At 42.3% G+C, this 13,629-nt stretch overlaps 1 protein-coding gene and 1 long non-coding RNA gene across 3 annotated transcripts in view; one reads left to right on the top strand and one right to left on the bottom strand.

The window, feature by feature from the left end:
• The window catches only part of LOC311244503 (uncharacterized protein), a 17,637-nt gene extending 14,463 nt beyond the window's left edge, over window positions 1-3,174 (bottom strand). For both annotated transcript variants that reach the window (XM_084334048.1, XM_084334049.1), the window contains exons 1-3: window positions 3,050-3,174; window positions 2,654-2,766; window positions 1-118 (exon numbers count right to left, since the gene is read on the bottom strand). The exon at window positions 1-118 is cut by the window's left edge and continues 28 nt beyond it. In XM_084334048.1, coding sequence (XP_084190174.1) covers window positions 1-118; window positions 2,654-2,744 — 209 coding nt within the window. In that variant the 5' untranslated portion in view covers window positions 2,745-2,766; window positions 3,050-3,174. The remainder of the gene's footprint in view (window positions 119-2,653; window positions 2,767-3,049) is intronic.
• Window positions 3,175-6,416: 3,242 nt separating this feature from the next.
• Window positions 6,417-13,629, top strand: part of LOC311243694 — a 45,423-nt gene continuing 38,210 nt past the window's right edge. Inside the window, exon 1 of the long non-coding RNA XR_014620668.1 lies at window positions 6,417-6,794. This is a non-coding gene — a long non-coding RNA (uncharacterized lncRNA). The remainder of the gene's footprint in view (window positions 6,795-13,629) is intronic.

The following is a 13,629-nucleotide window of genomic DNA, read 5'->3' as shown; positions in this document are numbered from 1 at the left end:
AGGTCGCTCCACAGTCCCAGACAGAAGGTATGAGCCGCCCCCCAGGACTTTGCGTCAGTTGAGAACAAGTAACATCTGTCCTCATATGGTCTCCAGCCTTGATCACACTGGCTAGAGGCTGATGACACGATATGACACAACACAATATGACACAATATAACACAACACAACTAGGGCTGACCTTCGATTATTTTTTTTGGAATTCAAAGCTTCGGGGCCGAGATTCGATTTTAATTCGAAGCTTCGAGATTAAAAAATTGAATTAGCTGTCATTCAAAGTGACAGCTAAAAAACGAATTGAAAGCTCTGTAGAGGAGCTCATTGAGCATTTCACTTGTCTCCTGCACAGGTTTAAGAAACATGCGTTCAACATCAAGCAGCAGTTCTCATTCTCCAGAGAGCTAAAGAGAAGTCTGTCCTCACACGAATGCATTATACATGTGGATTTCTCAGAAAACTACTCATGTAAGTACAGTGCTGAGATCCAGGCTGTGCATTTCGGTGCCTCGCACCAACAGGCATCAATGCACACAGGTGTGTTGTATGTTGGTGAAGATGCACGCCCTCTCTGCTTCTGCACCATCTCAGAATGCAAGCAAACTAACCACTTCATCTTTGCTCCACTGATAATGGGCCCCCAAATGATCAAGGCAACCCAAGCCTCAAGCACCCCAGCCATACCTCAGCCAACCACAAGCACCCCAGCCATACCTCAGCCAACCACAAGCACCCCAGCCATACCTCAGCCAACCACAAGCACCCCAGCCATACCTCAGCCAACCACAAGCACCCCAGCCATACCTCAGCCAACCACACGCACCCCAGCCATACCTCAGCCAACCACAAGCACCCCAGCCATACCTCAGCCAACCACACGCACCCCAGCCATACCTCAGCCAACCACAAGCACCCCAGCCATACCTCAGCCAACCACAAGCACCCCAGCCATACCTCAGCCAACCACACAAGCACAGGCACAAAAGTCAGCAGAACAGCTGACTGAAGAACTTCAAGGACCCCAGGAGATCGATTGGAGTAGTGATGGGATAATTGGTCAATGGTGTGTCCTTGCATATGACCAGGAGCTGTACCCTGGAATCATTGTGGCAACAACTGAAGGATATGCCCAAGTGAAGTGCATGCACCATATTGGCCAGAATAGATATGTCTGGCCATCCCGCGAGGACTGTATCTGGTACATGTTTGATGACATTTTAAGGTTGATTCCTTCTCCTGTCAATGTAGAGATCCAGAAGGACATCTGGTCAAAACTTGTTGGGTAGGCAAACTAATGGTGCATTAGGTGATTGTTTGTTCTGCAATTCTAGGGAGGGGGGTTTAGATGTTTGAAAAGATGTTAGATGTTTGAAACATTGTTCCACTGCTGTTTGTTGCCAAGGTTGAATTTCCGCTGTCAACCGAGGTTCACATGTTGATAGGGTACCTGAGATGGCGTTTTTTCCCACTCCTATTCCTGATTGTTTTTTGTTTTGTTTTTGAATAAAACAATTGATTGAATTTGACTACATCTGCAGTATCATAATTATTTTCATCATCTTCTACACTAAAACCTCATATCTGTCAACAAAGTACTCTGATATGTCATGTTGAATTAAAGACTTATGACTGTGTCATAACTATCTCCATAAGATCTTCTTAAATAACCCCATTACACCGACAATTGTAACTTAAACAAGCAGTATAACCATTTTGGTAACTGTGTCAATCCTGTTACTGGGGTGTCAGCCCTGTTAATTGTACAATATTCTGATGTAATTTAAGAAAATTAAATAAAAATGTAAAACGAACTAGTTGTATATGGTAAGTAATAGAAACCAGTGGCTCCCTTAAAGAAATTGGGATATTATTATTTTGTTTTCATAACTTTTTCTTAAATCAAATATGCTGTGAAAGGGTCCATTGTGAATGGGCATATTTATTCATGGGAAAAAAAGTTAACTCGTCAATATTCTAACTCTACAAACACACTATTGTAACAAGGGACTTTTATCTTTCTATGATATCATAATTATTCTAAATATGTATTTATAACCTTTTCAAACAGTAATTGATATGTAGTAACAGGGCTGACGAAAAACAAATATGCATGTTGTTTAAATGTGATTTTTCTTTCAAATATAATAGCCTGAGATGGCACGGTAAATTTTTTCAGAGAGAGATAAGAATCCACTTAAAAAAAGTATCCAAAACTTTTAAAACAATACTTTTCAAATCAAACATTAAAAAGTGAAAATGGCAAGCTTCCGTAGAATGACCTGGACTCCATGCAACACTAACTCGTCCATTCTACACTCACTGCACACAACATCCACATGCACACACTTTAAACATTCACCTTTAACGTTCACTTTTTAACACAACACCATATTTTATCTATTCATTACTAAAAGATGTACTACTTCTCTACCTCGTGTTTTGCATTCTGCATTTTGCATTTTTTCTTTTGTATATATTGTATATTTTGTAGTGTTTGGGCTTTCTTTATTTTTTCTTCATGAAGCACAATCTCAGGAGGGTCATACAGAACCAACCATTTCACTATAATGTACATGTACCTTATACTGTATGTGGCAAATAAAACAAAACACATACATCTATAATAGTGTCAGGTGTGCATGTTATTGTCCTCTACCTTGAGGTTGGTTTTCGTCAGTGAAGAACAGTCCACACAGCACAACCAGCACAAACAGGATCCAACCGCAGTGACCTCGTCCTTGTGACATCACAGCTGTACAGTAAGTTAACCTTCAATCAAAACCAAAAGAAAACATCAATGACAATATAGGCTTTAACACCCAAAACAATATCATCGCCGTAATCCTGATTCTAGCACATCCAACTATGTATGTTTTATGTGGCTTTCCAACCTGTGTGTATATGTGTATATGTATATGTGTTTGTATGTATGTGTGTATGTAGATATATGTATGTATGTATGTATGTATGTATATTGTTTTTGCTTTTATCAATCTGTAACTTGTGATAGTTATGTGTGTTTTAAAATTAAATTTAAATCAATCAATCAAACCTGCAGGCAGAAGATCCTCAACAGTGGTCTGAACAGCGCCAGGTCCTACTGCCGAATCAGTCCGTGTTGCATGTAGTTTCATTTCTCGTGAAACCAGACCGTCATTCCAAACCAATGAGCGTTCCTTCTCCCTCTCCCTGTGCAGGTATTTCGAGACAGGTAGCAGAACCGGTCAGGTCGAGTTTCTTTGAAATGGTCCAAATCAAAAGTGACATACCTTACTTTTGTCGCAGGTTCACGTTGCCAATAGACAAACGAGCCAATCATCTTTCTAAACAAAGCCATGTGATCATGCAGATCAGCCTCTTATTGGACATCATTATTTTGAATCCCATACCTGCCAACATTGTGCTGTCAAAAAAGGGGCTTCAAAATACTTCCGCCTGTGAGGCTGGCTGTGCACAGGCACTGAGGAGATGTACGTTGAATGAATGAATGACAACTTTATTTAACAGATTGCAGAATGGGTACAATACAGTACGGCTCAATACACACAATTGTTAAGGGGATGCAGACCAGAGAAAGACGTTTGTCTTGTTTACATCAGGGCCCCCCATTTTCAATTCATAGTGAATTGTTCACTCTGGGTTGCCAGGATCTCCAGGAATAATAAGCGTAGTGTATGAAGCGGATACAATGGTTTCTCAATGTAATCTGGAAACACATATCCCCATACAAAACCAGGTTTCTTCAGGTTACAACTTAATTAAAAACCTCTTTGGTAAAGGGGAGATGGAAAACTGCATTGAATTAGCATAAAGTGGGCATGTATGTAACGGGGAGACTCGTGGGTACCCATAGAACCCATCTTCATTCAGATATGTTGAGGTCAGAGGTCAAGGGACCCCTTTGAATATGGCCGTGGCAGTTTTTCTCCAACATTTTGTCTAACTTTGGAGCGTTATTTAACCCCTTCCTGACGAGCATGACGACGTGGTTGGTACTAATGGTGCCTTAGGTTGTCTATTCTCTGCCTTATCTTGACTTTGTCTATTTTGCTGCCGTCTATTTTATGCTTATTTTATGCCTAATTCTCTGTCTCTGCACTTTATGCATACAGTATGGTGGGCATGCCTACAGCGCGGGGCCCGGGGGGTCTTTTCAGGGAAGTCCTGTGGGAAAGGAGGGGGGGGGGGGGGGGGGGGGGGGGGGGGGGGGTCCTGTGTGTTGTTACGTGTTGTTTCCTAGGGCTGTCCAGTTGAATCGATTGATAGCCCTAGTTGTTACCTGTTGTGTGTATATGATTTAATTAAATAATATAAAAATGTAAACATTTGATCACAAAAAAAAAAAAATGTAAATATGCGGTATATACAGCACTGTTGTACATGCTATCATACAGAGTATAATGTAAAATATATAATATATTATGGGTAGACTATAGTATGGCTGTTACTGTCTAATATGAAGGGTGTATATTAGCCTGCGTTTAAATAATGATGCCTTGCTGGCTTGCTTTATTGCCATCTAAGGCAAAAGATGTTTTGTGAAGTAACTGTTCAGTGCATAGAGTAACTAGGTGACATGTCATCCGCGTAATCCATGACTATGTGGAAATAAGTCTTTCAAAATTGCTTTCCTGTGTGGTCAGTTGTCTTGTCTTGGTTGACAAGGATGTCGCAACGACAGCGGTAGCCTGCTGTGAGTCAAATTAAACTGACTTGATCATAGCCCATGCTGGAAAGTATTTTTTACTTTGTACTTGAGTATTTTCATTTTAGGGAACTTTATACTTTTACTACACTAGATTTCAAAGGAGAAATTGTACTTTTTAATCCACTACATTTATCTCTGAACCCATCAGTTACTAGTTACTTTGAAGAAAAAGATTTTGCATAGAAAACATGGCAAAAGGGGAGCTCCCGTAGCTCACCGCATATCTCGGCGCTATTTCTGCGTCGGGGAAAACCGTGCTCGTCACGGATCTGGGGTACACGAGTTCGATTCCCGGACCCGCTGTATTTTCTCAGAGTGTCTTCCCCTGCTCTACATCCCATTTCAACCTGTTTCTGTCGGTCATGCTTGACCAGAAAAGCGATAAACGCCAAAAAATAAAGTAAAAAAAAAAAAGAAAACATGGCAAAAATCTATGAAGATTCTTTCACATTTGAAGCCTATCAATTCCATGGCACGGTGGCAGAGTGGTCAGCTCTGTTGCCTCACAGCAAGAAGGTCCTGGGTTCGAACCCCAGCAGGGGGCCTTTCTGTGTGTAATAATAATAATAATAATGACTTGGATTTATATAGCGCTCTTCATGAGACCCAGAGCGCTTCACAGAGTCCATTATTCATTCATACACAGTCATACCGGTGTAATTTTCATGTTCTCCCTGTGTCCGCGTGTGTTTCCTCCAGGTACTCCGGTTTCCGCCAACACCATAGAGACGTGCATGTTAGGCCAGGACTACAGATGGAAACGAGCTCATTAGCTAATTCTGGCACATTTACATTGATGTGGAAACTGAAGATGTTGATTTTAAGGTTAATGCGCCCTTAATGTGCACTGTCCCTGGGTAAAAAATTATTAAATAACTTACTTAAACTTAAACAAGAGGACATAATCAGAGCAGCATAACTGGACCACATACCACTTTAACATAATCTTTAATCAGAGCAGCATAACTGGACCACATACCACTTTAACATAATCTTTAATCAGAGCAGCATAACTGGACCACATACCACTTTAACATAATCTTTAATCAGAGCAGCATAACTGGACCACATACCACTTTAACATAACCTTGGATCGAGGTTTGAATGCTCCCAAGCAAATACTTTTCTATATTTTACTATATATTCAATAGCAAATACTTATCTACTTTTACTTAAGTAGAATTTGAATTGAGGACTTTTAAGAGTACTCATTTATCTGGGTATTTCTACTTTTACTTAAGTAAAGGAACTGTGTACTTCTTCCACCACTGGCCATAGCATTACAGATAATATAAGATATGCTATCACTTTATTTTAGCTGCAGCCGAGGACCGTTATCAGAGTGCTGCCTCAACTCCTCACTCGCACGCACGCACGCACACGCACACACACACACACACACACACACACACACAGAGGAAAACAAAACATGCTCTCACTGTGTGTCTCTCTCTCTCTCTCTCTCTCTCTCTCTCTCTCTCTCTCTCTCTCTCTCTCTCTCTCTCTCTCTCTCTCTCTCTCACCCACCCACCCCAAGCCCAAGGGCTCTCTCATCACAGCCAATCAAAGGGGTACAGGAAGCTGTGTCTGAATATACTCCCTGGCTAGCGGAGTGTAACTGTCAGATACCACAGTGACTAAAAACTCTGCCCTTCTCTGCAATATAATACAAAGATTTAAAAACTCTGCTCAGCCATCCTCTGGAATATAATACATGATTTAAAAACTCTGATCAGCCATCCTCTGGAATATAATACATGATTTAAAAACTCTGATCAGCCATCCTCTGGAATATAATACAGGATTAAAAACTCTGCTCAGCCATCCTCTGCAGTAGAATACAGGATTAAAAACACTGATCACCCATCCTCTGGAATATAATACAGGATTAAAAACTCTGCTCAGCCATCCTCTGGAATATAATACAGGTTTAAAAACTCTGCTCAGCCATCCTCTGCAGTAGAATACAGGATTAAAAACACTGCTCAGCCATCCTCTGCAGTAGAATACAGGATTAGCAGGAAAGAGGGAAGCGTGGCGTGACAGCGGTCTCGTTGTGGAATCCAAAGCATGGCAGAGGAGGCCTCAGGTAAAAGGAGTCTATCGTGTGATGCAAATACAGCTTGATGTAACGCCTATGAAAATAACCGCATCTATTCATTCATTTGTCACGCCTTGTGGCTAGTATCACAGATTGTTTTTTATTTCTGTCAAAATCAATATCGTCACATGTAGTTATCGATTACACGGCATTACTATTTTATCTGTGACTGATACATTAACCAATATCTATGTATCTGATATGGTTTATTATATATATATATATCCCCAAAATCTCACTTCGCCATAACTCCAAGTCTCAAGGGACATGCCAGAGTTCAATCTCTTCGACCTAATGTGTCCACCGCTACATATTCAAAATGTAGTGCCTATATAATATAGAAGGAGGAGCAGTAATACACGACATGAAGGACTGAAGGTACTAGAAGCATAAACAGGAATTATTGGACAAGTATAAGTTAGAGGAGCTTGAAAATAACGTGAACTAGTCATGTATTACTGCTCCTCCTTCAACAGCTCTCCTCCTCCTCCCTTCCTCTCTGTGACCCACGGGGTCAGATGAATAATAAATCCATCAACTGTTCGCCCTTTTACTAACTAGCCAGACGCGACATTAGGAAGGAAAGGGTAGGTAGGTAGGTAGGTAGGAAAGGTGGGGAAAGGGTACAGGCTTGCTACATACTGGGATGAAGTGTGTGTGTGTGTGTGTGTGTGTGTGTGTGTGTGCTTGCGTGTGCGTGTGTGTACGTTTGTGTGTGTGTGTATGTACGCGTGTGCGTCTGTGTGTGTGCATGTGTGTGTTTGTTGTTTCTGTGTGTGCGTATGTGTGTGTGTGCTTGCGCACGTGCGTGTGTGTGTATGCGCGTGACAACGTGTGTCTATGTACCTGTATGTGTGCTCAGTGTGGCTGAGACGATGCTCTTTAGTAAAGCCAGGAATATCCTTGATGCCGTGATGGAATGTTCTGAATGTGTATCCTCTGCAAGCAGACAGATATGAACCCTTTCACTACCACACTACAGAAGGTTAACCCTTACACTACCACACTACAGAAGGTTAACCCTTACACTACCACACTACAGACGGCTAACCTTTCACTACCACACTACAGACGGTTAACCCTTTCACTACTACACTACAAAAGGTTAACCCTTTCACTACAACACTACAGAAGGTTAACCCTTACACTACCACACTACAGAAGGTTAACCTTTCACTACCACACTACAGACGGCTAACCTTTCACTACCACGCTACACGCTACAGAAGGTTAACCCTTTCACTACCACACTACAGAAGGTTAACCTTTCACTAGTACCACACTACAGACGGCTAACATTTTCACTACCACACTACAGAAGGTTAACCCTTTCACTACCACAATACAGAAGAAGAAGAATAGAATAGAAGAAGAAGAAGAAGAAGAAGAATAGACTTTTAATTGTCATTGCACACAACAAGTATACAACGAAATTTCAGGGGAGCTCCCACAGACCGTAGTACAATATATACATACATGAAACACATAACACTGTACATATAACAGAATATTTTAAATAATAAAGTGCATGATGAGCGGTAACATAGTGGTTATCAAGTCCAGGTAAGTGCATGGTGCATGTGAGGGGACAGTCAATGAGAGTTTAACAGTCTGACTGCTTGGGGGAAAAGCTGTTCATAAGTCTTGAACTCTTTGTATGTATGGACCGGTATATCCTCCCTGAGGGAAGGAGCTGAAAGAGGTGATGTGCTGCTGGGTGAGACTGGTCCTTGATAATACACTTGGAGCGGTGGAGGCAGCAGGAGGTGAAGACGGAGGTGATGTTTGGTAGAGGAGTCCCGACGATCCTGCCTGCCGCCTTCACCACCCTCTGTAGAGCCTCTTGCTCTGCCTTTGTGCAGCTGGAGAACTACACAGACACACCGTAGGTCAGCACACTCTCAACCGCACAATGATAAAAGTTGACAAGGAGATTTCGTGGCAGGCCAGCCTGCTTCAGCTTCCTTAGGTAGTATAGGCGTTGCTGAGCTTTCCCGATCACTGAGGCCACACTACAGAAGGTTAACCTTTCACTGTCCAATCCAATCCAACTTTATTTGTATAGCACGTTTAAAAACAACATGGTTGACAAAAGTGCTTCACAGTAAAAACCATAATATAGTAAAAAAAAGAAGAAAAAAAACACATAAACACAATACAAAGTACACAGAACTACAAACAAAATTACAGCAGCAGACTGCATTATTTTAAAAGCTAGGGAGAACAAATATGTTTTAAGATGGGACTTAAACACTGGGAGCGTTGGGGCCAGCCTAATGTGTGGGGGGGCAACTCGTTCCACAGTTTGGGGGCTGCAACCACAAATGCACGGTCCCCCCTGTTTTTTAGCCTGGAGTTAGGGACAACCAGGAGGGACTGGTCAGCAGACCTCAGAGACCGTGATGGGGTGCAGGGGTGCAGGATCTCGGTGAGGTAGGGTGGGGCCAGACCATTCATTGCTTTATAAGCAAACAGCAGGATCTTAAAATGGACCCTAAACTGCACAGGCCGCCAATGAAGGGAGGCGAGGACAGGAGAGATGTGCTCCCGTTTGCGTGTCCCTGTCAACAGCCGAGCAGCAGCGTCTTGGACCAGCTGACGACGCGACAGCGAGGCCTGGCCAACGCCAACATAGAGCGCATTACAATAATCCACCCGTGTTGTCACAAAGGCATGCATGACTCTCTCAATTCCTTAAAGGAGAGAAGAGGCTTGACTTTAGAGAGTTGCTTCAGCTGGAAGAAGCTGGACCTAACCACAGAGTTAATTTGTTTGTCCATTTTAAAATCATTGTCTATTTTGACCCCCCGGTTGGTGACTATGGGTTTGACACATGAGTCAAGGGCACCCATGTCTGGAGGTGCGGTACTACCAGGCCCGCTTTGGTCCAAACATAATGACCTCGGTTTTTTTGTCATTAAAATTGTAAAAGTTCAGAGCCAGCCAAGCTTTAATGTCACTGAGACAGTCTAACAGGGGTTTTAGGGTGTTGGGGTCGTCACGCTTTAAAGGCAGGTATAACTGTAGGTCGTCTGCATAAAAATGGAATGAGATGCCATGGTTCTTAATAATAGACCCTATACGGTTAACCTTCTGTAGTGTGGCAGTGAAAGGGTTAACCTTCTGTAGTGTGGTTGTGAAAGGGCTAACCCTTTGTCGTGTGGCAGTGAAAGGGTTAACCGTCTGTATTGTTGCCGTGAAAGGGTTAACCATTTGGTGGTGTGGTAGTGAAAGGGTTAAGGGCTGCTGTGGCAGAGAGACACAACAGAGAAAGCTGACATTCCATGAGAGCAGATGATGCAGATGAGAGGCAGGAAACCCCACTCCCTCTCCCAGAGGAGCTGAACACAAACACAGCATGACCACACAGTCCACACACACACACACACACACACGCACACACACACACACACACACACACACACACACACACACACACACACACACACACACACACACACACACACACACACACACACACACACACACACACACACACACACACACACACACACACACACACACACACACACACACACACACACACACACACACACACACACACACACACACACACACACACACACACACACACACATCACTCTGCCCTCAGATTCATCACTAGTAATGATAGATGCGACACTCATCACTTTGTCCTTTATGAGAAGGTTGGTTGGTCCTCCCTGACGGAGAGGCACAACAAGCACTGGTGTTTGTTAATTTTTAAGGCCCTTATTGTGGTAAGCTACCTCCTTATACTACATTATTATTGGTAAGATACCTCTTTATACTACATTATTATTGGTAAGATATCTCCTTATACTACATCATTATTGGTAAGCTACCTCCTTATACTACATCATTATTGGTAAGCTACCTCCTTATACTACATCATTATTGGTAAGCTACCTCCTTATACTACATCATTATTGGTAAGCTACCTCCTTATACTACATCATTATTGGTAAGCTACCTCCTTATACTATATCATTATTGGTAAGCTACCTCCTTATACTACATCATTATTGGTAAGCTACCTCCTTATACTACATCATTATTGGTAAGCTACCTCCTTATACTACATCATTATTGGTAAGCTACCTCCTTATACTACATCATTATTGGTAAGCTACCTCCTTATACTACATCATTATTGGAATGGAATGTTGGAACCCGTTCTAGTGACTGGCTGGTCCTTAAAGGAACACACCAACTTTTTGGGAAATTAGCTTATTTGCCATCTACCCTGGCGTTAGACAAGCAGATACATACCATTTTCTTCTCTGTGCATGCATGGCTTAGGGAACAGCCGCACCGTTAGCCTAGCTTAGCGTCATTACACTGGAAGTAGGTGTGCCAGTGTAGCCTATAGTTCCCAACAGTCACGAAATACACTCAAAATACAACTCCAAAACGTTCCTGTAAAAAATTTTGTGACCTGTGTATTTACCACGTGGAGAAATTAAAAAAAAATTAGCCATTTCTGTTTTCTAAGCAGATATATACTCTGAACAATTTTTGGTCCGAACCACTGCTGCCTGGGTGCAGTGATTTCATCATCTCAAAAGCCCTGTTTAAAAAAAAAAAGAACAGCTACAATCAGTACCTCTGTTTTTCCTGCGTTTAATAGAAGAAAATTGCTACCCATCCAATTTTCAATGGCAGACAGACACTCATGCAGGATGAAAGCTATTTGGATGTCATCCGCATAGCAGTGGTAGGAGATGCCCTTAAATGTGCTTATGAGAAGGACTAGGGGCAGCATGTAGAGGGCAAACAGGATTGGCGCTAGCACAGATCCCTGTGGTACACCACACAAGAGGGGGGAAGGGTCTGATTTAAAAGGGCCAACAGCTACGGCGAAACTTCTCTCCTGAAGGTAGGAGGTAAACCAACTTAGGGCGCTCCCAGTGAGGCACATCCACTCCCTGATCCTGTCTAACAGGATACCGTGGTCTACCATGTCAAACGCTGCACTGAGATCCAGCAGGGCCAAGACAGAACATTCACCGGAGTCAGATGTTCAAGTTCAAGTTTCCTTATTAGTTGTCATACAGAAATACAGAATACTTTTGCATGAAATGCCTCTTTCTGTTTTGCTCCTGATAGTGTGCTAGATAAAATAGCAAGATAATATAAAAAAGTATAATATAAGTATAAAATAGACATTCAAGTACGTAAACAAGTGTAAACGAAACAAAAAAAATCATGATTGACGTCATGATTTTTACGGAAACCTGATGGGAATTTGTCTGAGATTTTGTGAGTAGTTAGATAGGTGGTGAGCTGGTTTGTTACAACTTTCTCTAACACCTTCGAGATAAAGGGCAGCTTGGATATGGGTCTGTAGTTATTTGGTACGGAGAGGTCTAAAAAGTTAGGCTTTTGAGAAGGGCCTGTACGACCGCCTCCTTAAAGGGGAACCATCTTATAAATGGGCTATTCCAGTGTTTAGCATTATTTTCTAGCTATGTGGACTTATATTAATAGGATCTATGTCTCTAATTCTCAATTTGGCGCATTCTTCCAATTCTCATCTCACAATATTGTCCCTCACTCAAGTGAGTCATCTGAAATTTAGCGTATCTGCTCTCTCTCTCTCTCTCTCTCTCTCTCTCTCTCTCTCTCTCTCTCTCTCTCTCTCTCTCTCTCTGTCTCTGTCTCTGTCTCTCTCTCTCTCTCTCTCTCTCTCTCTCTCTCTCTCTCTCTCTCTCTCTCTCATCTCTCATCTCTCTCATCTCTCGTCTCTCTCTCTCTCTCTCTCTCTCTCACACTCAAATCGCATTCAGAGTATGGGCAGAGCCCAGCCTCAAAACGGCGTAAAATTTTGAGGTCGAAAAATGCTGTTTTTGAGTACTTGGTTAAAAATACAAAACAATGATTTAAAAAAAAAAAAAAAAAAATTACAGATGTGTTCCATAAACTCACAGGAATTGTGTAAAATTGCCAAATAGTGAAAGAAATAGTCAAATAGTTCCCCTTTTAAAATAAACTGCGACAGAGCCAGAGACTAGTGAATTGTTGATGATGGTTATAATAAACTGGGGCCAACATGGACGTTGTGGGTAGAATATCTAGGGGGCTTGTGGAGGATTACATTGAGCTCACTGTGTCTATTAGGTCTGTCAGGGAGACAGGCGAAAAACTGCTCAGGGGCAATTGGATAACTGGACAGAGAGGGAAGAGGAAGGGTCGTATGGGGTGATGTTTGCCCTTACATCAGCAACTTTGTTAACAAAAAATAAAAGAAAACGGTTACAGTCATCATTTGAACAAACGGGTGCAGAAGGGGGGGGGGGCTGACAATTGAGTTTATGGTCTTAAATAACACTCTAGGATTGTGTTTACTGGAGGAGATACGGTTAGAGAAAGAAGTAGCCCTGGCACTCTTAATTAGATCGTTAAATTCAGATATCAACTCTTTGAGATAGAGACGATGTACTTGGAGGTTGGAAGATTTCCATTGTCTCTGTTTTGCGACAATAATTGATCAATGTAATTATTACGTCTGTGCTCACAGGTGTCGTTATTCAACCAAGGGGGGCAGAGTGTTACGGGGTCGAACGGAGCGAGTTACCAGCGGCGCTATGCCATCTAAGATGGCTGTGTGCAGCGCGTGTTGAAGACTGACATGAACCAAACGATCCACATCATCATCATCATCATCATCCGGGGGACACCAAACCATCGCTGTTCAAACTAGCAGCAAACGTTTCTACAGCCAGGCTATTTACAATGCGGGCGCTTTTTACACGTTTCTCTGGTACAAAACCGTTATCAAAGGACAAGTCAAACAGCACATAACTGTGATCGGTCACCGTCA

The sequence above is a fragment of the Notolepis coatsorum genome (assembly GCF_963971535.1).
Source record: "Notolepis coatsorum genome assembly, chromosome: 17".
In the NCBI taxonomy this organism is placed as follows: domain Eukaryota; kingdom Metazoa; phylum Chordata; class Actinopteri; order Aulopiformes; family Paralepididae; genus Notolepis; species Notolepis coatsorum.
Note: the sequence above shows the minus strand (reverse complement) of the source record. Positions and strands in the feature narration are given on the sequence as shown.